General features: G+C 42.9%; 2 protein-coding genes across 4 annotated transcripts in view; one reads left to right on the top strand and one right to left on the bottom strand.

The window, feature by feature from the left end:
* Positions 1-483: 483 nt before the first annotated feature.
* CALHM2 (calcium homeostasis modulator family member 2) lies at positions 484-4,964 on the top strand. 2 transcript variants are annotated; one of them, XM_063131561.1, is made up of 3 exons: positions 484-581; positions 1,496-2,135; positions 3,856-4,964. In XM_063131561.1, the coding sequence occupies exons 2-3, from the start codon at positions 1,593-1,595 to the stop codon at positions 4,270-4,272; spliced, it is 960 nt and encodes a 319-aa protein (XP_062987631.1). In that variant the 5' UTR covers positions 484-581; positions 1,496-1,592; the 3' UTR covers positions 4,273-4,964. The 2 variants fall into 2 exon arrangements, with proteins under 2 accessions (XP_062987631.1, XP_062987630.1); XM_063131560.1 differs by lacking the exon at positions 484-581 and having other exon boundaries at positions 1,460-2,135.
* Positions 4,965-6,755: 1,791 nt separating this feature from the next.
* The window catches only part of PDCD11 (programmed cell death 11), a 40,375-nt gene continuing 21,515 nt past the window's right edge, over positions 6,756-25,615 (bottom strand). For both annotated transcript variants that reach the window (XM_063132596.1, XM_063132597.1), the window contains exons 22-36: positions 24,955-25,063; positions 24,003-24,092; positions 23,263-23,365; positions 21,666-21,843; positions 20,702-20,758; positions 19,994-20,116; positions 17,951-18,073; positions 16,993-17,152; positions 16,718-16,828; positions 16,430-16,564; positions 13,404-13,654; positions 11,960-12,128; positions 10,913-11,066; positions 9,993-10,158; positions 6,756-7,203 (exon numbers count right to left, since the gene is read on the bottom strand). In XM_063132596.1, coding sequence (XP_062988666.1) covers positions 7,032-7,203; positions 9,993-10,158; positions 10,913-11,066; positions 11,960-12,128; positions 13,404-13,654; positions 16,430-16,564; positions 16,718-16,828; positions 16,993-17,152; positions 17,951-18,073; positions 19,994-20,116; positions 20,702-20,758; positions 21,666-21,843; positions 23,263-23,365; positions 24,003-24,092; positions 24,955-25,063 — 2,101 coding nt within the window. In that variant the 3' untranslated portion in view covers positions 6,756-7,031. The remainder of the gene's footprint in view (positions 7,204-9,992; positions 10,159-10,912; positions 11,067-11,959; positions 12,129-13,403; positions 13,655-16,429; positions 16,565-16,717; positions 16,829-16,992; positions 17,153-17,950; positions 18,074-19,993; positions 20,117-20,701; positions 20,759-21,665; positions 21,844-23,262; positions 23,366-24,002; positions 24,093-24,954; positions 25,064-25,615) is intronic.

Genomic DNA, 25,615 nt, shown 5'->3' with positions numbered 1-25,615 from the left:
TATGGAGTTTCTCTAAGCTTGAGGCACATTAGAATGGTCCACTAGAAACAGTTCCCCTAAAGTTCTGCTGATTCATTTCCTTTTACTCCTGAGGTTATGTGCACAAGTGATGAGCTGTGGTCCTTTCCCTGTGCCAAACACCTGACATTAGTCATGCTGTCACTACAGGGCGTTCAAAAGGTACACAGTGGCTACACTTGTTAGGCTATGCAGCTGGGTCAGCCAAGTTGTCCTTCTACTCCCCATGGATCTGAATTAGTCAGACAATTAGGATTTATTCCTCATTGTTCTGTCCTTCAAGTGCTATTAACTCAGCCCAACCCATTCAGACTAATACAGTAAATTCATGCCACGATAATAACTATAGCCTGATCAGACAGATAAGAGTCATAACTCGTGAATCAAATCACAGCAAAAGTGAGGATCCCTCTGGGTCAAGCTCACACAGCAAAGTTGGCAGTAAAGGAGGACAGAAGTTGGAAGCCAAGTTCATTCCCAACTCTAATTGTATTTCTTCTTTGCAAACTCCAAAGAATGCCAGTGGGACATCAGAGCTCATAGCAACAAACTGATGGATAAAGGTAAGTCAAGGATGACTGTTCTCTTGTAAGAAGTGGGAAGATGAGATAAAGGAAGACCAGCTGGGGATGAAAAGCAATTGGCCAATAAGTGCAGGAATGCCTAGTCCATTCTACTGTTTTAGTACAGGTTAATAGAACCTGCTTGTAAGCTAGCAGGGAGCAGAGGAAGGTTGAGAGCCAGTGTTGTGTAATGATTAGAATGTTGGACTGGATTCCCCACATGGTCATGAAGCTGGATGACTTTGGGCCAGTCACTAACTTTCAGTCTAGCCTACCTCACAGGGTTGTTGTGAGGATAAAATGAAGGAGGAGGAGGACCGTGTAAGCTGCCTTGGGTTCTCTGGAGGACAAAAAGTGGGATATAAATGTAATAACAAAAAATTAAATATTTACATATACTCTATATCTGACAGAGGGGGAATAAGTACATTTCAGTGAAGATGGATACTGTGATATACACCCTTCTCACGAACCGTTGAAATATCAACATCAAACTGTCTAGCCCTCTAGCACTAGAGAGCGTATTTGGTATTGAAATGGCATAAATTCCTATGCTTTTATTGTAACACATTTCTCTCTTAATATAATACTGCATTTCAATACATGGGAGTTGCAGTATTGAGATCCAGTGCCCTAGTAAGAGAGAGAAGATTGTACCAAACAAATGGGTTCAGTTAGCAGGCAATGGCTAGTACTAGGTACAGACTGAATATACACCAAACTCCAGTATACGTTGTAAAACATAGTATTTTACCATATAGTGTGGGCATAAGATTGTGCATAAATACTCATAGGATTGTGATTGTACTTATTAAATATGTACAATTGCAGTGCACGTTACTTATATGTCCTGATCTTTGATAACTCTCAAAATGTTTAATTCCCAATTCTTAATGATGATTCTATTGTTGCAGCCCTTGGAAAGGCAAGAAAACCAAGACTCCTTGTTTTCTGTAGACACCTCTTCCACATCACAATACTGAAAGTTCCAACAGGACACAAAGAAGTAAAATGGCTGCCCTCATTGCTGAAAACTTCCGTTTCCTCTCACTCTTCTTTAAGAGCAAAGATGTGATGATTTTCAATGGCCTAGTAGCCCTGGGCACTGTTGGAAGCCAAGAACTTTTCTCTGTGGTCGCTTTCCATTGCCCATGCTCTCCAGCCAGGAATTATATCTACGGTCTGGCGGCCATAGGTGTACCAGCCCTGGCCTTGTTCGTCATTGGTGTCATCTGGAACAATCACACTTGGAACCTGGTAGCTGAGTGCCACAAACGGGGGACCAAGAACTTTTCAGCTGCAGCCAACTTCTTGATCTTCAGCTCTGTCATGGGACGGGCAGCAGTAGCTCCTATCACATGGTCGGTGATCTCACTGCTTCGTGGAGAGGCCTATGTCTGTGCCTTGAGTGAATTCATGGATCCTGCCTCCATCAGTAAATTTCCACCTGGCTATGGACCAGAAACAATGGCCAGGTTTCCTTGTAACGATGTGCCGGGCAACATGACAAGATTTAAAGATGAGGTTATAAGACAATTAAAATATGAGTCTCAGGTATTGCATTTTACTTAGTTGTTCATATGAAGTGGAGAAGGAAATGCTGCCTCCTAGACAGAATGTGGAGAAATCTGTTTTCATGTCCAATAAGTGTGCACTTGGTGTTTTAGGGCATGGCGCGCACATGAGAACCTGTAAATTCCTGAATTCAGTATAAACTGGTTAATTCTAATGAATGTATCACCTTGTCCTGTTACTAACCAGAGGCACCACTCTTATTATCTACAGTTACTGTAAGAACTCATATTGTGCTATGAACCTTGGGTTTTAGAATCCAGGGTTCTCAGTGTGATAGTATGGGTTTCTCTAGAGTAGCCTTCTCCAATCCTTGTGACCTCCAGATATGCTAGAATACAACTCCCAGCATGACAGGAATTGTAGTACAACACATCTGGATAGCATCAGGTTTGGGGAAGGCTGCTCTAGAATGAGTCATATGTGATTTGTTTGCCCGTCTGCTCATCAACACTTGGTCGCTAGTTCAGATTTTTCTGTAGCATCCCCAACCCAACTAGCAAAACCCAGGATAGCTGATCTACATGCTTTTGTAGCTTGTCCTTGGCATCTTCACTTCGGAATCAACCCCACTGAATTCAAGCATGCTTACTCCTTAGTAACTGTCCATAGGATTGCAACCTTAAAATGCTTAACTTTGAACATCAGCCTGGCCACCGGAAGTTTTGCTAAACCCACTTTTTTCTCTACATATAATTATCAACTGTGGGGATTTGTGTTGGTAGCCAAGGAATTGGTAAGGAATACAGCCCCACACCTATATTGTATCTAAACCTACATTTCTATGCCCATGTAAACACTTAATTACTCTGTATCTAGAGGCAAAATTTGGTTACATCGCTAAATGTAAAAGCAGAGTACTGTTAGAGCAGTGTACACTGCTAAATGTAACAGTAGCACATTATTAGCACTCACCAAAATGTCACAAAGTGGCAAGCAGGCCTGTGATATTTTATTCGGCTCTGACTAGTACACTACTACTGTTGCTTTTGGATTTTTTCCCTAATGGATCAACACAGCCTCTTGACAGCTTTTTTTAGGGACTTTTAAAGTTAATGCATGTGCGAGTTTCAGATGACCTGGTCTTAACTGCTGTATGAGACATATATTAGGGATCTTTATCCTAATTTTTCATATCTCAAAGGGATGCTGGGAATCCTTTTAAAATTTTGTAACATTGCTTGCCTTTGAGCTTCTCTGTTAAACCTTGAAAGAGAAATACCTGTTTACTCTTAAAATGTACAGTGAGATGTTCAGCATTCCGGATACCTAATCTAGAAAAGCCCTCAACCATGAGTTAAATTCAAGATACATTCAGCTGTTTTTCAGGGTGGAAGCTAGCAGTGGTTCTGCTGCATTCATGCTCATAGTGTTTCATTGCCATAACCTCAGAATTTATCTGGACTTGATAAAATATTGAACTCGGGCATTGAACTTCCTCTTCAAGGGGATAAAATAGAGGCAAGTTGTCTAGTTTGGGCCCACAGTTCAATGCATCTTAACCAGCCTTCCACAGCCTGGTCTCTTCAGATATTTTGAATTACAATGCCCATCAGCTCTAGCCAGCAGGGTCAATAATCAAGAATGCTGGGAGTAGTCATCTAAAACATTTGGAGATCGCTAGATTGTGGAAGGATACATTACACTAACAAGTAAAACATAATCAAACCCTGTTCTGCTTTTATTTTGTCCTTCTCTTCAGCTGTTTGGGTGGATGCTCATTGGAGCAGTTGCAGTTCTTCTGTTCATCACAAAGTGCCTGAAACATTGCTGCTCACCACTCAGCTACCGACAGGAGGCTTACTGGAATCAATATCGCTCCAACGAGGCCAGGCTCTTCCAACGCACTGCTGAGATACACTCCAAGGTCATAGCTGCCAACAATGTTAAAAACTTCTTTGGCTTTGTGCACTTAGATAAGGAGGAGGAGGAGTTGGTACAGAAGTTCCCTGTGGCGAATGTCCAGCCCAGGTCACAATGGGATGCCATTACTGGAGTCTATATCTATCGGGAGAATATGGGCTTCCCCCTCTACAGCCGTCTCCATAAATGGGCTAAAAAACTGACTGGAAACAACTTAGGTCCTGAAAGCCAGGAAACAGCCTTCCTAGCTACCTAAGCTAATGGAGGCTGCAATTCTTTCCTCAATAGGACTTGCAGCACAAATCTGTGCACGTTTACCCATAAGTAAATGTCCCAAACTCTTGGTATCTCCATGCTGTAAGTTAGCTCCATTTTATCTATTGACCAAACTCTTGACAAACATATGGCTGATGGATTTGATGTGAATTATCATCCTAGTGACACAGATGGACTACATCTCAGACCAAGAGCTGAAGGGTGAAGAAAGACCAATTTTAAGAGTGTTAAACTGAGGAGCTCTTATCTAAAATAGGATCACAGGTTTGCTGCACAGACAGAGGGAACACTAATAAATCTAGAGAAGGCAGGTGAAAGAGAAGAACAGGTCTTGCTGGTCTGATACACAGATGCCTCCCACCAGTATATTTCCATGCAGAAGAGAAAGCAGAAGATGACCTGGGTGCTGCTCCTCCCAATAAAAGATGCTAGTGTTTTCCCTCCACATTTTTGAGACAACAAAATGCTACCCAGCAGCCTTACTGTTGCCACAACCTTACCTTATGCTTCTTTGGCATTCTCCCTTCATAATAGCACAAAAAATCCTATATCTCAGGAACTTACTTCTCTGCCTTCCACTGGGATTCAGGTGAAGGATAGATGGGACTGGCCACATTCTGCTTCTGCAAGTGGCAGCTGGTCTGCTATTTCTCCACAGGATTTTTTTTTTAAAAAAAACACCCAACCATAGTCACTAGACTGGATCAAATTTTAATGGACAAGGTCCTTTTTTGGAAAAAAGAGACTGCAGAATCGAAGTTGATGATCCATTTTGTTTATAGCCTTTGCACATCAACCTACCTGTGCTGCACTGTGAATGATAGAAGCAGCATTGTCCCTATCTAAAGGTCTATCAGCAGAGAGTGGCCTTTCTACAAGCCTCATATTCGTTTGGGAGCCAGCCTTTTGTAATTGTATATATTCAGTTCCAAAGAAAGTAAAGGAAGATGTTTTAAGAAACTATTGTCTGCAAAGCAGAATAAAAATCCCCCAAATAAACAGTTTATCAATAGGAGTGGCTGTTGGGACAGAGTCAAAAGCCATTCTATAATGAACGGAAAATGCTAAGACCTTTCTTTTTCTAATTGAGGGATAGTCATAACTCCTGCTTCATAGTTCAATTTAATGCCTTTCTCATATGCAGGCCTTTTTAAAAGCTGTTGTAATTTTCCTTGGCTTTTAAGATAATCTTTAAATCTTACTTATCTCTAGACATATTGCTAATTTGTCATGTAAGTAAAATAATTAATGCAACATAAGATTGAGGCTTGTTTTGTCATTTACCAGAATTAATACCAAGTAAATGCTGGTAGTCACATTTTAAATGACTATCAACTTCCACCACACTCTCCCCCTGGCCTTTAAGACATTCACCAGATGATTTGGATGGGACCATCACATTGATAGTCCCATACAAATCAAAGTTAAACCAGTAACTTTTCCTTGCCACAGATCTTAGCCCCTAGGCAGTATCCCTCATTACCGGCATACATTTGACCCAGTACCGCTATGCAAATGTAAATGATGAGAAAAACCCAACACAAGTCCTATTTTACGCCGTATTTATATCAGTTCTGTGTCTTTTGACAAGTTCTAAAGCAATATATAGGGAAAGGAAGCTGGAGTTCCTGAGATGTAAATGAAAAGGGGCAAAGCCATACAAAGACTGCTCCCACTTTTAATTGCTTCAAACGCCTTTGTAAGGCGTTTTTATTTTCACAAGAGTCTGGGGAGGGGGTGGTTTAAATTGGGGTTGAGGGCTTTTAATGGTTTGAGGGTGAGGGTTTTAATGGAATTGTTGTAATGTGGGTTGAGGGTTTTAATGGAATTGTTTTATGTGTTATTGTAAAGCGCCTCGATGCCAGAAATGGTGAGGCAGCACTATAAAAATGCTTTAAATAAATAAATAAAATAAAATAAAATAAAGGTTTAGAGACTGGATTTAGGATTCCACTCCTACATTCAAAAAAATATTTTTTCACAAGAAGCCTTCAGCTCCTTTTAATGAGTTATAAAAACTACATTCTCAGGATTTTGTGGAGTGCAGGCGTAGAAAAATAGGGAGGTTTTTTCCTCAGAAAGTGTTACCCCTCAGAAAGTGTTACCAGTGATGGAATAAATCAGGTGGAATTAGAGAACCATTCTCACCTACTATACCAAAGGAGGCAGTAGAATGCAGCCTTTCAACTTAGCTTTTAGGCCCTAAATATGTGTATTTTTTTACATAGAAGGCCTAAAAAGTAACAACACCAACATGGTTTTCTAGACTTATATGTATAAAACATGAAATACTAACAAGTAATGACAATATGTCTATTGGCATTATCAAAAGTTCTAATTCAGAGTTATGGTGGGATGGGTGTATGTTTGAGAATACATAAACCAAGCAAGACAAACCAGAAGTATAAGGTAGTGTGGGCTGCTTTCTACCAATTATTATTTTTTGTTTTTAAAATGTGTGGCTTTTTTTTCACAAATCAGTATTTAATAAAGCTCCAAACTTAAATTCTTATATTTAAATGTTTTGGGAAGGTACAAAAAGTATCAACATTTACAGGGGTGTTCTTATATAGTTCTTGATAAGCCATGGTGACTTGGTCCTGTCTAACCCAATTTGCTGCTGAGACCATCAGGACATGCAGCAAGCAGGAATGCTCTCCTTCCTATAACAGCAGTATGTTTCACTCCTCCATGTCCAGGGATTGCAAGCAAGACACCAAAGTCTGTCTGCTTCAGAAGTTAGCTCTCAGCAAGATTGGTTCTGGATTCCACGTATTCCAGGGCAGCTGCCTTCACAGCCTCAACTGTTTCTGCTGTGCCATACTTCTTCTCATACTCTAGGTTCCGCTTAAATAAAAATTTCATCTTCTTTGCTGCTAGACTGAGGTGTATTACTCGCTCAAAAATATCCCTGTGGAAAATGCAAAAGATTGTTCAGAATAGAGTTTGATCAGGTCTCCTTTATTTTAAAATAGCTTGTTAACAATTTGCGTTGTGTGCACACAAATGTATCACATTCTTTTTCAAAGCTCATGCCTCCTTCTGGGGTTGTTATACAATCATATGGGAGAAGCTGGTCTGGATTCAAAGCTTCTTTGCCTACTGTGAGTACTTTATAACTAGGGTATCCCAAACCCAGAAAGATCGAAGACCCTGCCCTATCTAAAACACCACCACCATAGTGTATACAGTCAAATGGAAGCTTTAAGATTACCAACAGCTGTTCATAGAGGTTTTGACATTAGCCCAAGCTTCAGAACTCTCCAGATGTACATCATTCTTCAGAGCTCAAAAGAGATGCGTCACCTGGACTAGAAGGGCCCTTAGTCTGATCCAGCAAGGCAGTTCTTAAGTCCTTGTGCATTGCATTGATCCATGCACAGAGCCTCCCTTCCCCTCTGTCTGCCCTTGCAAACCTTTAACTTGCATGAAAAGCCATGCTGGATCTCATTCACCCCACCACCTTGCAATCTGATATGGAGTTTCTCTAAGCTTGAGGCACATTAGAATGGTCCACTAGAAACAGTTCCCCTAAAGTTCTGCTGATTCATTTCCTTTTACTCCTGAGGTTATGTGCACAAGTGATGAGCTGTGGCCCTTTCCCTGTGCCAAACACCTGACATTAGTCATGCTGTCACTATAGGGCGTTCAAAAGGTACGCAGTGGCTACACTTGTGAGGCTATGCAGCTGGGTCAGCCAAGTTGTCCTTCTACCGCCCCCCATGGATCTGAATTAGTCAGACAATTAGATTTATTCCTCATTGTTCTGTCCTTCAAGTGCTATTAACTCAGCCCAACTCATTCAGACTAATACAGTAAATTCATGCCACGATAATAACAATAGCCTGATCAGACAGATAAGAGTCATAACTAGTGAATCAAATCACAACAAAAGTGAGGATCCCTCTGGGTCAAGCTCACACAGCAAAGTTGGCAGTAAAGGAGGGCAGAAGTTGGAAACCAAGATGAACTTCATTCTTCAGAGCTCAAAATAAACACTCTAAGAGATGCGTCACTTTGGTACATCACCCCTGCTTTATCAAATGTTGAGCATGCTTGAGACTTCAGAAACCTACGAGTTCTTTATGGATATGGTAGAGACACCCTAGACTGAAAAGTGAGAGAATTTCTAGTTCAAGTGCAGGGTTTCGTGGCAGACTGGGGTAAGGTTCACATGTAAAAGAAAGTCATGGTTTCCTGCTAAGAGAACAAACCGCAGCAAGCCTTGGGTTTGGTGCACCCTCTTCAAGGAGTGGTTCTCAACCTTTTTTGCTCCATTCCCCCCTTTCACCATTGTTCAGAATGTAATTGCCCCCTTCCCAAGATAGCCTAACTCAAAAGGTGCATGCCAAATAATATGCATATAATATTGAAAATCTTTTATTTTTTTCTATATTAGTCCCATTTAAAGGGGCAACACAAAGCATGGCCCCTTTTACATTCTCATGACTTACAGCATCCAGGCTGGGTTCAGATGTAACGGGAAACCATGGTTTTCTATTATGTGTATAAGCCATGGGTTCTCAACAAGGGGCCATGCTTTGTGTTGCCCCTTTAAATGGGACTAATATAGAAAAAAATAAAAGGTTTTCAATATTATATGCATATTATTTGGCATGCACCTTTTGAGTTAGGCTATCTTGGAAAGGGGGGAATTATATTCTGAACAATGGTGAAAGGGGGGAATGGAGCAAAAAAGGTTGAGAACCACTGCTCTAAGTGGTTTGCCAGAATTTCCAAATGTTGCACAGCCTCTGCTCTGTCTCATCTCAGAAAGTGAGAAGTGCAGTGGCCTCTCCAGAAAAGTAGAGGCGTACAAAATTTTTCAAGGAAGGGAAAGCAGAGAAAGCACAATTGGTCGTGCTTTGAGGGCAGGCTCTCTGCAGTTTCTACAAACGCAAAAAACAAGCAAACACAGCCATGCTTTCCTCAAATAGGAAAGGATAAATCTATAAATCTCGCCGCAATTTCTAATTTTTTCAACGAATTCATCCCATCTGTTTTTTGTAGTTTGTAGGGTTTTTTTTTTTAAAAAAAAACGTTCACACAAAGTTTTGTACTTATTTTCATGAACATCTCATATGCGAAGTTTGTTTTTTGTTTGTTGAATGGACCCCGGAACAGTTGTTGTTTAAATGGATACCATTTTTTTTATACTGTTGTTTTTATATTTTTGATAGTTTTAAATTTTGTATACTTTTTAATGTTCACTGTTTTGTAAACCGCCCAGACAACTTCGGCTATGGAGCGGTATATAAATTTAATAAATAAATAAATAAGTGTACACATTTTAATGCATTTCTCAAAAGATTTTGAGAAGATTGCTTTTCCAAATGTATTTTACAAGCAATTTCCCCCTAAAATAAAGTATTTTTGTGCACACTTTTGTAATATAAGCATATTTATAGTACTTTTCTGCAACGCAGGCATTTACATGCAGTTTTTATTCGCAAACTGCATCGCAAAGTTTTGGAAAGTGCGAATGTCACCATATAACTGCATTCCAGTTGGGGAGGTGTGAATTTGGTAAGTTCTTTGGCAACTTTCACAGTGTTGTAATATTTGCTTGAAAAAAACAAGCCTCCCAGCTTGCCTTAATATCAAGGCCAGTAGGCACTCCCTATGTTGTACTCAACCCCTTTCCTGTTCAGAAGTCCAGGCTTTCCCATACCGGTACTTCCTTCCCATATCAGTACTCACCGGACTTCCTTTTGGCTGCCATGTTTTATCATCATGTCTATGTACACGGACCACAGGTCTGTCCGTTTTGGATATGTGCTCAGGGTATTCTCAAAAAGGGCCTTGCCATGCTCTGGATCACCAAATTGGAACTCCAGCTGTGCGAGCTTTGAAATCACATCCACATCTGCAACAGGGCAAAAGTGCATTTTTAAGTGTTGATTCTAGCAGTATTCACTGCTTCCACTTAAGCATTTGAGGATGTTGCATTAGATGCTGCCATTAGTAGTGAATTAGGATTCCCTGCTAGGAAACTCTCAGAGTAAATAAGCAAACTAAAATTTCTAATCTTTTTATTTATTTATTTTTAAACAAGTGCATTATTTATTGGGGCTGCAATTTTTTTCATCATAATATTTGGGTTGGCTTCAGTGTTGGCATGGAAGAAAAACTAATGGCATTAAGTCAGACTCCCTCAACCTGATGCCTTCCAGATGTGTTGGAATGCAATTCCCATCATCCCCAGCCAGCATGGCCATTGGCCATTTGGAGAGAACCAGGCTGGGGAAGGTTTCATTAAGCAATGAAGACCGAAGGATATCAAGAAACTGCAAATGCAGAAGAAAGACCTGTCTTGGTTTCTCAAACTTCTAGTAAACTGCATCATCAGGAGCGCTTACACACAGTGCAGTGCAGTTATTTTAATAATATTACTATCAGATGTTGTGCCTCCCACCACATAAATCCTTAACTGCTTTATAAACTCTCAAATAAAAAGGGGTATCAGAGACGCTACTGGGAAAATCCTTAGATCTCCTAACTTTCTGCCTTTCCTAGATGTCTGTGCTGCTCAAGTATCCAAGAAGAAACCTGAAAGCCAGGCACAGGGAAGGATACAGTGACAAACACGCAGACTGAACAGTAACCCAAGTGGTCCTTACGTTCTTTGTCTGGCAAGCACTTCAGGGCACGTGGGAGGAGCCTGTGAGCCACTTCCATCAAGCCTCTTTTCAAGAGGAATGTGGCATACTTCACCCACACAGACTTTTCCTGACGAAAGCGCTTTAGCATTGTATTGTACAGGTCATCAGCTTCCTGAAAGAAATAGCACAGAGGAGAGGGGATCATTCTAAACATAGAATCATACTTCTGATCCTGGGATGTAGAGAATGGTAAGTATTTGTTGTTCTGAGATTTGTTCTAAGCAGGCGCAGACCACAAGGAAGAGTGTTATGGATCAAAACTAGAAGTCAGGACTCTGGATACACTGTACATATTCCAAACCTGGCTTTTGCAAACATACTGGCTCCCTGCCTGGATTCCCTGCCTTCCAGCAACTGCAGAAATTACAGGTGGCTACTCCTGTGACAAGCACAAAGCCCCAGGGACCAAGGAGATTCTGGCACTGAACAGATGACAGCAACAAGTGTGGCTTAAGAATCACTGCCTTCTGTGTTTTCCAGCTTTTGCCCTTAAAGGTCCTACCCCTTTACATTCCTCCCCCAGTGTCTGTGACTCAACATCTGTACAGAATGCCAACAGCTATTTTAGATCCTGCCCACAAATTCTAAACCCAGCTAAAAGAAAAACAAAACAATTCTCTCCATCTCTTTCTCTCCCTGTATGTGTGTGTATATAGCAAGATATATCACAATCAAAGTATGCTGCTCTAATATCTTCCCATTGCAAATTCTGTATTTTTGGAATACAAAATTCACAGGGCCCATATTATGCAGCCAAGAACCCAGAGCAAGAGGCAGTATCCTGGCACTATTTGGAAAAGGCCAAGTAGAGGATAAGCCTCTGCCCATCCAAAAGAGAGACAGCATCCACAGCCCATTAAGTTCAAAGGGTAAGAAGCAGCCTATGATCCAGCTGGACCAGCTTAAGTGCACTCTTTCCAAGGTCAGAAAAGCAATTTCCCTGCCACACTCAGTGAACAGAAGTGATCCTGCTCTTTGAACCACTAGCGCAGCACCGTGCCTCACCTTGTATTTCTCAGAGCTATCGTAGATGTCTGCCAACTGCTGGAAGACCTTCAGAGGCTCATTGTACTGAATGGCTCTTTCAAAGACTTTCATCAGCGCTTCCTCTGTGCCATACATGTTCTCCAGGTTCAGCAGGGCGACCCACACATTCAGCTTCTCTTGCTCCTCTCTGAAAGCAAAGCGAAAAAGACCAAAGCTCAGCCTTTTGCCTAGCAGCTGACCCAAATCCACCCGGGAAAGGAAGGTGCCCTCACTGCCGGCAAAGCAGCGCCTCCCGGATACTAGATCAGCCTTCCCCAACCAGGTGGCCTCCAGAGTTGTTGGACCACAACTCCCACAATTCTCAGCCAGCACGGCTATTGGGAGTTGGGGAAGGCTGATCCAGATCATCCACTGGTGTCACCGCCATTCCTCTCCTTGGTGTGCTCATGTTGCATTACTGGGATATTCACTACCTTCAGCCCCATTCAACCCTTCTTCCTTCTCTTCAAACAAAAACTGGTCCAGCACCAGATTTCCACCCCCTCCCAGAAAATTACATTAAGGAACTGTCACGGGACAGAACGCATTTTTCTGAGCAAGTGTTCTAGAGGTGGACTTTCCCTTTCAGCCCCCACCGGGCAGCACGAAGAAAGCGAAAGGCAGTTACCTAAATTGCATGTCAGCACAATTAGATTCAGCTGTGCAATTAGGATGAACACAGTATAAACTATTGCCTGTTATAATACTAATCCCTTTTCCTGCTACCCTAACAGTCTTGAACTGCAAGAGGGCCACTGCAGTGAACTCACAAATATGGCCCGTTTGCTTTTGTACTGACCCTTTAGTGTTTGTCTGAGATAAATGCTGTCCTAATTTTCAATTACATGGCAGAAATGCAACTAATGCTGGACCCACCAGAACTGTGACTCAAGAGCAAATGGAACTAAACCCACAAGTTCTAGAATTGAAAGGGGGAAGATGGGAAGGAACCATCCTTATACTTCAGTGCCCTGGTTCCAACGCTTGGGGGGTAACAGCAGCTTCTCCCCACTGTAAATATTAGGAGTCTTGGCCGGCATGGGGAGAGAGTAAATGAGGCCTATGGAATCTGATCTAGATTTTGCACTTTTATAGCAATTTTCCTATTATGGTGGGGTGCTGTATATAAAACTTTAACATAGCATAATGGAATCCAACACACAGAAGTTAGGAGAAACCATGAAGGTCTGTCGGCAGAATCACAATGTTCTCTCTCGCCTACCAAGGGACATCACACCATACTGGGGCAGTGGCTATGTAGTGAGTAGGGGAAAAGTGTGGGGCAGGTAGAAGAAATGAGTGGACTTACCCATTTATCCCTGCAGGTCTCGCTCCCATAAGCTACAGCCAAGCAAAACACTGCATAGGCATGAATGGCTATCGACTAAAGCTAAACAGTTACAGTTCACAAGAGACTACTGACCTAAAGGAGATGGTTTTGAGTGCTCTTTCTGCCACCGCTCTGGCTTTCTCGATCTCTGTAGCCTGGAGGTGAAAAGCCATGTACTGCAACCAGAGGATGGAGCTGTCAGGGTTGCCAAGGACCAAACGGTCAAAGTCATCTGCTGTCTGGGGCTGCCGGTTGGGATCCATCAGGGCGGTTTCTAGTTTGGAGAGTTCCTTCTCTGCCCTCTGCTTCTCCAGTTCCTTTTCCTTCTTTGTTTGCTTCTTGGTCTTAAAGAGAGAGAAAGGGAATGATGATTGGGGAAACTGCTGTGCCACAAAGTACAATTATATAGCAGATGTTATATATTAAAACACATTCAGAGCTATTCCTAGTACTCAACTCTCACCCTGGTGCCACCTTCTCAGCTATATGATACCCTCCATGCACTCCACATCTTGTTCTCCTGTTATGTCTACTTGGCTAACATGATGCAGCTTTGTCCCTTCCTCCACTGTGCTTGCTACTTGTCCCACTATTTTTATTTTATTTATTACATTTATATCCCGCCTTTTTTCCTCCAAGGAACCCAAGGCGGCGTACATAAGATTACCAACAGCTGTTCATAGAGGTTTTGACATTAGCCCAAGCTTCAGAACTCTCCAGATGTACATCATTCTTCAGAGCTCAAAAGAGATGCGTCACCTGGACTAGATGGGCCCTTAGTCTGATCCAGCAAGGCAGTTCTTAAGTCCTTGTGCATTGCATTGATCCATGCACAGAGCCTCCCTTCCCCTCTGTCTGCCCTTGCAAAACTTTAACTTGCATGAAAAGCCATGCTGGATCTCATTCACCCCACCACCTTGCAATCTGATATGGAGTTTCTCTAAGCTTGAGGTTCATTAGAATGGTCCACTAGAAACAGTTCCCCTAAAGTTCTGCTGATTCATTATGTGCACAAGTGATGAGCTGTGGCCCTTTCCCTGTGCCAAACACCTGACATTAGTCATGCTGTCACTACAGGGCGTTCAAAAGGTACGCAGTGGCTACACTTGTCAGGCTACGCAGCTGGGTCAGCCAAGTTGTCCTTCTACCCCCCCCCCCCCCCATGGATCTGAATTAGACAATTAGGATGTATTCCTCATTGTTCTGTCCTTCAAGTGCTATTAACTCAGCCCAACCCATTCAGACTAATACAGTAAATTCATGCCACGATAATAATAATAGCCTGTTCAGACAGATAAGAGTCATAACAAAAGTGAGGATCCCTCTGGGTCAAGCTCACACAGCAAACTTGGTAGTAAAGGAGGGCAGAAGTTGGAAGCCAAGATGAACTTCATTCTTCAGAGATTCTTCAGAGCTCAAAATGAACACTCTAAGAGATGCATCACACTTTGGTACATCACCCCTGCTTTATCAAATGTTGAGCATGCTTGAGCTCTTTATGGATATGGTAGAGACACCCTAGACTGAAAAGTGAGAGAATTTCTAGTTCAAGTGCAGGGTTGCATGGCAGACTGGGGTAAGGTTCACATGTAAAAGAAAGTCATGGTTTCCTGCTAAGAGAACAAACCACAGCAAGCCTTGGGTTTGGTGCACCCCCTTCAAGGAGTGGTTCTCAACCTTTTTTGCTCCATTCCCCCCTTTCACCATCATTCAGAATATAATTGCCCCTTTCCCAAGATAGCCTAACTCAAAAGGTGCATGCCAAATAATATGCATATAATATTGAAAATCTTTTATTTTTTTTTCTATATTAGTCCCATTTAAAGGGGCAACACAAAGCATGGACCCTTTTACATTCTCAGCTCCCATAATTTGCATTGCCCCTTTAAATGGAAAGCTTGAAACTTCTAGGATTGCGAGGGAAGGAGGGAAAAGAGAGCAAAGGCCTGGCTTTTGCAGACGACATGACACTTTTCTGGGACGTTTTTAATAACGTGTAGGAAGACATAATCTACAGGACATCATACTTTGCTGAATAGTGGTCCCAATTCCCCCCCTGGAACCCTAAAATTCCCCCCCGGGGGGAATTCCCCCCTTATTGAGGACCCATGACTTAGAGCATCCATGCTGGGTTCAGATGTAACAGGAAACCATGGTTTTCTATTATGTGTATAAGCCATGGGTTCTCAACAAGGGGGGAATTTTAGGGTTCCAGAGGGGAATTGGGACACTATTCAGCAAAGTATGATGTCCTTCTCAGCTCTATGATATCCTCCATGCACTACACACCTTGTTCTCCTGTTATGTCTACTTGACTAACATGATGCAGCTTTGTCCCTTCCTCCACTGTGCTTGCTACTGGTCCCACTATTTTTATTTTATTTATTACATTTGTATCCCGCCTTTTTTCCTCCAAGGAACCCAAGGCGGCGTACATAATCCTCCTCCTCTCCATTTTATCCTCACAACAACCACCCTGTGAGGTAGGCTGAGCTGAGAGTCTGTGACTGGCCCAAAGTCACCCAGTGGTTTTCCATCGCCGAGTAGGGACTAGAACCCGGATCTCCTGACTCCCAGTCCAGCACTCTAGCCACTACACTGGCTCTCACTAGTACTACTGAAGTCCCAACTTGGCCTCAGATATGTGGAAGATGAATAGAGAAAGGGAGTTTGTGTGTAGGGGCAGAACTTGACATGTTGCTGCACGTACAAAACCATCTCCTTCTCAGAGCAACACAACTCAAGAAAAGAAACAAAGTATATATAGATTCCAAAATGCAAGCCTCATAAACAAAAAGGAACCTTTGCATAAATTAAATTCAGATCCTGCTGTAACTATTTTTATTGTTGCTGTTTGTACCAGGGTTTCTTAATTTTACAAGAACAGCATTATCTTTGGGCTGGGTCCAGATTTATACAGAGTAGATCTATTAAAAACAATGAGCCTTAAGTTAGCCTTGACCTACTTAAATCCCACTGATTTCAATGGGTCTACTCCACCGCCCCAATATGCTTTCTAGCCTAGCAAGATAGTACTTTTGTTAAGGGGCCTAAGTTAAAAGATCAGCAAAAAAAGAATGCCGATTGCAGATAAAGCAAACCACATGGAAATACTGCACCGTGGACGTTGTACCATCTTCTTCCTCACTGTCAGAGCTCTGCTCCCTCCGTTTCAACACAGCTGCATCCAGCACATTTAAGCCCTCCTCCCATGTAAAGCTGGTTGAAACCTTCAACCTTGGTAGTTCTTTTCCCTGTTGGGAGAAAAACCAAAGACTGTATTTAGACACACACACACACACACACACACACACACACACACACACACACACAGTTAGTTATCCCACTGAAAAAGCAAACACTGCTCTAGCCACACCAAGACACCCTTTTCTTCTTCAGTCTTTTACCTTAGATTTCCTCTCACACCTTTCTTCCTCCTCCTCCTCCCGAGAGTACACCTCAACACCGCTATCATTATCTTCAGTGCAACGAGCTCTCTTCTTTGCTGGCTTTGCTTCCTATCATTGAAAACAATTATGTATAACATTAAAATAATAATAGTAATTTTCAAAAAGATCAACAAGATTTAAGCACACGTAAACAAACAAACAAAAAGTCTACATCCAAAATGCCTCCCAGTCTCCAGCTCTATCACAACTAACCCCCCTCCGGGACAGATTACCTGCTCACTTTCGAAGCTTCTTCTTTTTTGCTTTTTCAACTTCTTGGACCGTTTGTCCATTTCACCATGTGACGCGCCCAGGGACTCTGGAATAATGCTTGGTTTGCCAGTGTCTTCAGGAAGGAGTGAGAGCTCCACAAGGTTACCTTCTTTACTTACACTGCAGAACGGTTAGCACATACAGACAAAAGCGAAAGGGCAGAAAAAGTGACAGAAAGGATAAGAAACTGCCATAAACATTAAATCTACCTCGTGCTTTCTTAAATGTGCAAACTGCTTGACATTCTTTAACTTTTTCAGCCTCACGTCAGCCCTGTAGGGCAGTCATTATCATTACCATTTTATAAAATGATTAATGGAAGACAAGACACAAAACATTCATCCAAAACCCACTTAAGCCCACAGCTGTAGTGATATTTAAACGCAGACCTTTCTTTCCCCTGAAGTTTAAAGCGTAAACCAAGGGACCCGCAATGTGGTGCTTACAGGAACCCTCCACTCCCTGCTCTGACAAAAACTATTTTTTAAAAAATAAAAACCTTGGAAAACATTAGGGTGGTCTTCATTCTCTCTCTTTCTAGCCTCTACCATTTCTCTTTCTCTCCCCTCTACCTTTTGCCTTGCTGTTTCCCCCTCCCTCCCAGCCTCTAGCCCTGCTCTTTTTCCTCCCTCTACCCCTTTGTCTTGCTATTTCCCCCTTCCAGCTTTGCTGTTTTTCACCCACCCTCTACCTCTTCAGCTCGCTTTTGACTAGCTTGGCCCCCACAGCAGCCATTATGTGACTAGCCACATTCTCCATGGGAGCCATTTTGTAGTGGCGTCCACAGCAGTTTCTCAAACTCCCAAATGTGTGCTCATGGGTCCAAAAAGTTTGAGGACCCTGGCCTAAACCTCACTGCGCCTCCAATAGTTTTGCCACCCCAAGCTCACTGCTTTATTTGGGAAACATCGCACCTACCTGAAGATTTTGGCGGTGAGGAGCTGACCTACATGTATATATTTCGCATACAATGACTGATCTGGTACGAAGAGAGGGGTGATACGTTGCAGTGGGATTTGACCCACAACAGAGTTAGACAATCTGTCAAGAAAAGGAAGACAGTGATTATTTATTTATTTACAAAAATAAATATTGATCAGAAACAGATTCCGGAGCGGGGAACATAAGACTTGATTTCAAACATTCAAGTTTACATCAAAAGACAAATCGCCCCATCCCTAACTGAAGCTTTTGCTTTGGATCTGCAGTCAACCCATGTAAGAGTAACAGAATAGCAGGGGTGGTGGTTTGGGTTTCAGGTACATTTACAAAGTTAAGGAGAATTGTATGCATTTATTTAGTTCCATTTGTATCCTGCTTTTCCATCCTATGGTGCTTAATGAGGCTGACAGCAATAATGCATCAAGTAATAATTTAAAAAAGTAAAATTAAAAACAAGGCAGGGAAAACCCATTAAAAAGCCAATGTGTTCAATAGCAGATGGTAGGAACTGGTGTGGACCAGTAGGAAAAGCTTGGCCCCAGAGCTCTCAGTGGGATGGAGGGAGGAGCAGGGAAATTCCAGGGCCCTGTAAGAGTCAGAAACTGCTCCTGATGTTGAGGCAATCAGTAATGGCGTACAAAAAAGGTGTACCGTTACTTGTCACCTCTTGTTGTACTGCAAAAAACCCCAAAGGGATGTGGAGTGCAGAAGGAGAGAGCAAGACCACAAAGACACAGAGGCAACTTAGACTAGAGGAATGTCACACCCAGTTCTCCCTGCTGGCCAAGAGTCCCCCAAAGCCTCAGGGAAACAAAACTAGAATATTCCTATGGATCCCTAAGGAGGATTAGTGGCCCAACTACCCAAGGCCTTTGTGCAGAGAGCTCACGATGAACCAAGGCCCTCCCCGCAAAAGGGGTGTGCTATTTAAAAAAAAACTAACCCTTTTCTTTAGGGTAATCTCCATTAGGCATAACAAGGAGGCAAACTGCACGTGCATAGGAGGTATTCAAGGAACAGATGTTCAGCGTCTGTTTTATCATACCCTTTCCTGTTGTCTGTGACAATCTTGCCAACAGTGCCCAAACGGCACCATGGAGGGGCTATCATGGGCACCTGCTTTACCCCACTGACCCTCCATTCCCAGCTGCGATGGCGGTCAGAGCAGTGACTATTGTCAAAATCAAAGCGAAGAGAGCGATCCTTAGGAAATGCAGGGAAGTGGGTAACTTAAACCTTTCCCCTTCTTTAAGAACACCCTCTTCCCTGCGGGCTTTCCAGAATGGGTGGGTTCTTGGTGTTACCCCACATGGCCCACTTGCCTCCTCCCCAGCACCCACTCCTTGCCATAAAAAAAGGTTCACCTTTTGCGGATGGGACACTTGGAAGTCCCCATACAAGCTAATAGAGATTACCTCCATTGCCTTGCAGAAAACCAGGGGTGAGGGCAAAATCTGTATTGCCTCAACAGTCCTTGGAGGGGGCTTGGACTTCACCACCTCCTCACCACCCAATTTTCCACTCAGGGCACCTTTAAACCCTAGATCATTCTCCATAGGCTTGCAAAGAGATTTAAAGTGCCCCACCCTGAAAATTGTATGGGTTCCCCATGGTGGGGAGTGAGATTCCCCCCACATCTGAATTTTGGGACGGGGCACTTTTCAATTATTATTTTTTGCAAAAAAACCGGGGCTACCCATTTTTTTAAAAAATAGGGGAATGACCCCGATTGTGATCAGAGCCAGGAGGGGGGACTTGGTGGCAGACAAAATTAGCCTGCTGCCCAGTTCCCAGGAATTCAGGCTAGAGGACCAAGGGGGAGAGGAGGCAACCAACCGACCCACAGTGGGTTGGTTGCTTGATCGTCTGGCGGTGCACTACACGCTCAAGATGGGTTGTTTGCAAACAATCACCCTACATGAATGTGTGAACAGTTCCACTCCCTTCTCACTCACCCACCCACAGACTTTACAATTTACAAAATAAAAATTATTTGTATGCGCAGCAAGCGAAGCTCACCCAAACATGATTCCCGACGGTGTGATTGATTTGACATAGCCTCTGACAAGCTGATCCTTCTGAATATTATCAAGGGCCATGATTTCAGGATCTTCCACCTTCCCATGGCTCTTGGGATTTATTCTACAATGAAGATGGAGAAAACAGTGAATGCTGCCCTCCTAGCTAAGGAAAGAAAATTGAAACTTCTGGAGGGTGTTGAGCAGCAGATCTGGCCAACACAGCCCAAAATCCCCACAGCTGCCAGTACAGAATCCACAGCAAGCTATGGAATGCTCACAACCTCTACTGCCACTTTAAGATGGTAATAAAATATTGAAGTTCTTGTTTTCTTCACTTGCAGAAAAATTTACAGGGATGACAAGAATGAATAATGTGGACAACTGAATGGGATTTCTTCACTTTGTCTGTGCGTCTGCTCGTAAGAACTGGACACAGAAAAACTCAAGAACTAATAAGAAGCCACAGGGCCTCAAACTGAACTAAAAAAAAAGCATGAAACTTGAGCAAATGCATACATATTCTAAATTCAATGGAATTTGGTTTTGCACTTCCACTTTGGCCGAAATGTTAGGTTTCCGCATCATCATTTCCCAAATTCCAGGGCAATTTATGCTAATTTTGGATATTTATGTAATAAAACGTTGAATTTTTTTTTCAAACTCTACTTCCTTTCTACTAGTCTAGATTTAGGGTTTAGTTTCTTACCTGGATTGCCGGAGGGACAGTTCCATTCTATTATCTTCATTGGAAAGGACATAGCATCTGGATGTAGAAAAAGGAATAAATAGATTTTTTTTTGTGCAGATTGAGAAAATCCCACCCTGACAAAAAAGATGGGGCTGAAGTAATACATGCCTTAGCTACAACTGGATAAATAGGGCTGCTTATGAAAAATACTCTGAAATTACAGTTGGACTTCCTACATCCATACGAGCCTGTCTGCCTATTGGGGTCACCTTCAGAAGCCCAATGTCCCCAGAAATACAAATGCTTGCGACCAGGGAGAAGGTCTTTTCTGTGGCTGCACCTAAACTTCGGAACTACCTCCTGAGGGAGGGTGCATCTTGCCCCCTTCTTTAAGGCCTTCTGGTAATTAATAAAAACCTTCCTTTTTAAGAATTCATTTCATTTGTAGACGGGTTTATTGCTCTGGTTTGAACTGTCTGTTTTAAAATAACTTCTGTTGCTGCTGTAGGGTGTGTGTTTTTCTACTGATGATATAACAGCTTAATATTTTTGGAATTGATGTTTTTAAATCATTAATTTGTGGGTTTACTTTTGTTAGTTGCCTTGCACTTTTTTTGAGGAAAAGCAGAATAGGAATGTTTAAAACAAGTAACGTTTATGCAATAATATCCCTGAACGTGGACGTTTCTGGACAAGGACCCATTCAGCAATATTGGGAACCGACTTAGAAATAGCTCAGGAAAAGAAATGATTTGGGCATGGAAAACTGAGGAATAACTGTACTAATGGAGGACACACGCATATCAGGACAACAAGTTAAACTGTAAGCCTTGTCAGTGTTTAAGGTTACACTGAAATATTCTACAAACTGAATACAATGAAAAATTCTCCACACAACTGTAGAATATTCTGGAGAGGAGGTTATTGTTAAAGAGAGTTTTCTCTATTTGTCTACACAGATGATTTTGCAGAAGGCTCTTACCTGACAATTTTTCCAATATTAAAATTTTCTAGTGGCTGCTCAGCATATGAATCACTCAGGTGGAAAAGGCTGATTTTGCCCGACTTTCCAAAGGGAAGCGCAACGGTCAGGCCAACATGTGGAATCAACTTTGTCACGCAGCCTAGCGTGAGGGTTCCTTTCTCCAGAGAGTGAACTCCTGCTCGAGGGTGAGGAGATTCAAAACAGGCTAAGTCAGATATTATACACACCTCACTCGCCTACGGCCTAACTGCTCAAGGTTGTTAAAGGGCTTGCATCTTGAACTTAGATCATTTCCCACATACACAGGATTGCATCCAGTTCTTTATACCACACTAGGGATCCTACTGCACTGATGTAGATAGGAAGGAGTATATCAAGTTTTCAATAGCAGAATGGAAACAGAGGGCAATCCTATATGCGCCTACTCAGAAATAACTTCCACTGAGTTCAGTGGGACTTACTCCTGGATAAATAGGTATAGGATTGTAGTCATACTGTTTTGCATGTTGTGCTAAACCATAGTTTATTGAGATGTGCATGAGCAGGAAGAAGGCACTATAAAGCTTCCACCTCATGTGCTCCCTTGTTCCTTCCATGAATGTGGCTGGGAGGACAACTTTAGCACTGTTTAGTTTCACTTCCAGAGAAATTGGCTTGTTGTTCCATGCAAACAAAAAACATGGTTCTTAACAAGTTCCGGTTAGTTTAACAATCCAGCGGCATCAATTATGATTTGAAATAGGCTTGTTTGGAAACTGACCAGAGTTCGCCATAAACCAGGACCTTTGGTTTGTGTACAAGCAAAGTTCCTGTGAAAGCAAAACAAAATGTGGCCCAAGTTCTTCTCTTCGCCACATGGGTGAAGGGGCAGGAGGAATACGGCTGAGAATTTCTCCAGAACCCTGACAACGGATCAAAAAATACTTGCTCAGCACTTCAAGTTTTTAAACTTGCTTTTCCATCAGGAGTTACCCTTTAATGGAGCAAATGAGCCCTGATCAAGGCAGCATTTTATTGCCATACAAGAACCAGTGTGGTGTAGTGGCTAGAGTGTCAGACTGGGAGTCGGGAGATCCGGGTTCTAGTCCTCACCCAGCCATGGAAACGCACTGGCTGACTTTGGGCCAGTCACCAACTCTCAGCTCAGCCTACTTCACAGGGTTGTTGTCATGAGGATAAAATGGAGAGGAGGAGGATTAAGTACGCCGCCTTGGGTTCCTTGGAGGAAAAAAAGCGGGATATAAACGTAATAAATAAAAAAAACCTGATTCAGAATACACATGGAGTTCCCACTGAGCGTGGCCTTCCCTATTTATTACAATACAAGGGGCACCTCCACACCTGCACAATCTGGATATGCATATGGAATTGTGTACGACACAGCAGAAGTACATGGGAAGCCGTTTCATGTCTAGGGGCTCCATAAGACAATTGCCGCTTTCATACACCAGCAATCAGTGGATCCAAGTTATTGCAAATGGAATTACATTTATAGGAATCTAAAATGACTAGGTGGAGGGTGTCAGTAATTGGCATCTTTTTCTGGTGGGTTCACGCAGTGGGATTCCCACCCACCCTGCCCATTTAATCATACCTGATAGTGACAGGAAGAGTTTGTTCCCAGTGATATCAGAGCCTGTTACGGTGGCAGCCAAAGCCTGTCCATTTTTGAAGTATTTACTTGCATGTTTTAAAACCTGGCGGGAGAAAAAGCTGTGATCGTTACCACTAAAAGGGTCACACTCTACAGTTCATTGAGAATAATCTCAGTATATGTGAAGATCCACAGCAGTTGTGCATTTTTTGGCAAGTTCCGCAGGCCGGCCTTGCTAGTGCTTGAGCTCTTCGTAAAACCTGGGAGAGCAAAAGCTGGGCCTAGGCTTCAAATCATGTAACTATCCAGAGAGAAGCTCAAAAAACCCTGATCAAACAGAATTTTCATGTGTTGACATCTGTTCTTCTCACTCTGAAACACTACAACAACCCCTGTTACAGGGCAGGCTGTTGACCACATAAATAGGTTTTTATACCACTAAGGAATTCTTAGGGAGGAATGACGAGAACAAAAATACAAGAAAGAGCCTTGTGGCATCTTAAAGTCTAACCAGACTGGAGTGAACAACAGCTTATGCCATCATAAATTTAGTGCCACAAGCCTATTTCTTGTTTTAGCTTCAATAGATTAAAATGGCTATATCTTCAAAAACAATTAGGACAAACACTTCCATAGCATTTTAATGATGTTATCTCTCCAGCTTGTGAAAACTTTTCACGCTATTCATATACTCCTGCATGTATGAATACTGTGCCCCTTATTCCATGGCAATTACTTACCCGGGTGTTCAGGGAAAGGAGCAGCTGTGGAACTCTCCCTCTAATATTAGGAGTGACCTCCACCTCCAGCCATTTCTTTATAAGATTGTACTAAGGAAAGAAACCATGGGAGAGAAGACACAGCACATTGTTATTCCACTGGAAAAGACAAGAGAACCTGCATTTGTAGTCCTAGGTAACAGGTCCTATAAATTCACTCAGGCACACATCCCTCCCCTGAAAAACAAAAACCTGAAAAGTAAACATTAGAAAAGTAGTTCTTGACTGGGGGAATAATCACATCCCAATAAGTGTAATTTCTCAACTTCTGTTCATGCACCTCCCATTGTATTCTGGAGAAATTCATTCTTCCTTAGTCTGTGGGCTTTGCTAGACCTACCTGATAATCCGGTGGTGAGGAGGGGCCATCCCGGCCTAGAAGTAGCGCGGGCTGTTGCTCCTATCCACACGTCAGACGCGATGGGCTGCAGGAAAGCCCCGTCACGTCTGCCATTTTTTCTTATTTTTAAAGGATGCGCACGAACGCTCATGCCCTTAGGTAAGGTTTGTTTTTGTTTTTTAAATACGTTCTCCCCGCTCCCCCCCCCCCCCGCCTCTGATCTCTCCCCCTGCCTCCGGCTCCGATCTTCCCACCCCTGGCTCCAATCTCTCCCCGTGCCCCCGGCTCCGCTTTTCCCGCCCCCGGCTCCAATCTCTACCCCTGCCCCCGGCTCTGCTCTTCCCCCCCCCGGATCCGATCTCTCCCCCCCCGCCCCGATCTTCCGCCCCCAGCTTCGCTCTTCCCGCCCCCGGCTCTGATCTCTCCCCCTGCCCCGATGGGCCCAGCACTCCTGCAGCTTCTCCCGGAGAGCCCGGGCTAACCCCTGGTCTAGCAAAGCCCTAAGATAGCAACTGGCCCAAAGTTTAAAGGGGGGACCCTATTGTAGAAGCTTTGAGAAATTCTAGGCCTCACCTTCTTCACGAAACAGGTCACCGTGTGCCCAGGTTTGAAGGGTTTCAACATTTCTTCCAGATTGCCATCTTCGAGGCCTAATGCTGTTTTGCTGTCCTCTTTCAGCTGACTGATAATAAGAGGAGATGAAACAGTTATACCCCTAGGTTCTCTGCTTTAGCATTCCAATTTCTCCCCTCTCTCTGCTCAAAATGTCCTTTACCTATTCATGGAGAGTAGAGGGCTCCCAATTGCATGCTTATTTGTGGCACTCAAAAAGCAAGGGCCACAATGTCCCAAAAACATACCAAGATGTGTATCACAGACCTAGTAAATTCTGAACTAGCATAAAACGTGCTGGATATTTAGATATTACAGATATTTCCTCAGATTAGAACAACAGTACCTGACAGTAACCTGTGATTCTAAACTGGCCCTCCATTTCTGTTCACTCCTCCCTCCATCTGCTGTCCCCTGCACCATATCATAAGAATATAAAAAGAGTCCTGTGTGATCAGGCCAAGGGTCCATCTGATCTAGCATTCTGTTCACACAATGGTCAGCCAACTGCCTGTGGGAAGCCCACAAGTAGAACATGAGTGCAACAGCACTCTCCTGCTCGTGTTTCACAACAAGTGGTATAGGGAGGTTCTTCCAAACCTCAGGAGCAGATTCCCAGGGA

Source organism: Elgaria multicarinata, chromosome 8, assembly GCF_023053635.1.
Source record: "Elgaria multicarinata webbii isolate HBS135686 ecotype San Diego chromosome 8, rElgMul1.1.pri, whole genome shotgun sequence".
NCBI classification, from domain to species: Eukaryota; Metazoa; Chordata; class Lepidosauria; order Squamata; family Anguidae; genus Elgaria; species Elgaria multicarinata.
Note: the sequence above shows the minus strand (reverse complement) of the source record. Positions and strands in the feature narration are given on the sequence as shown.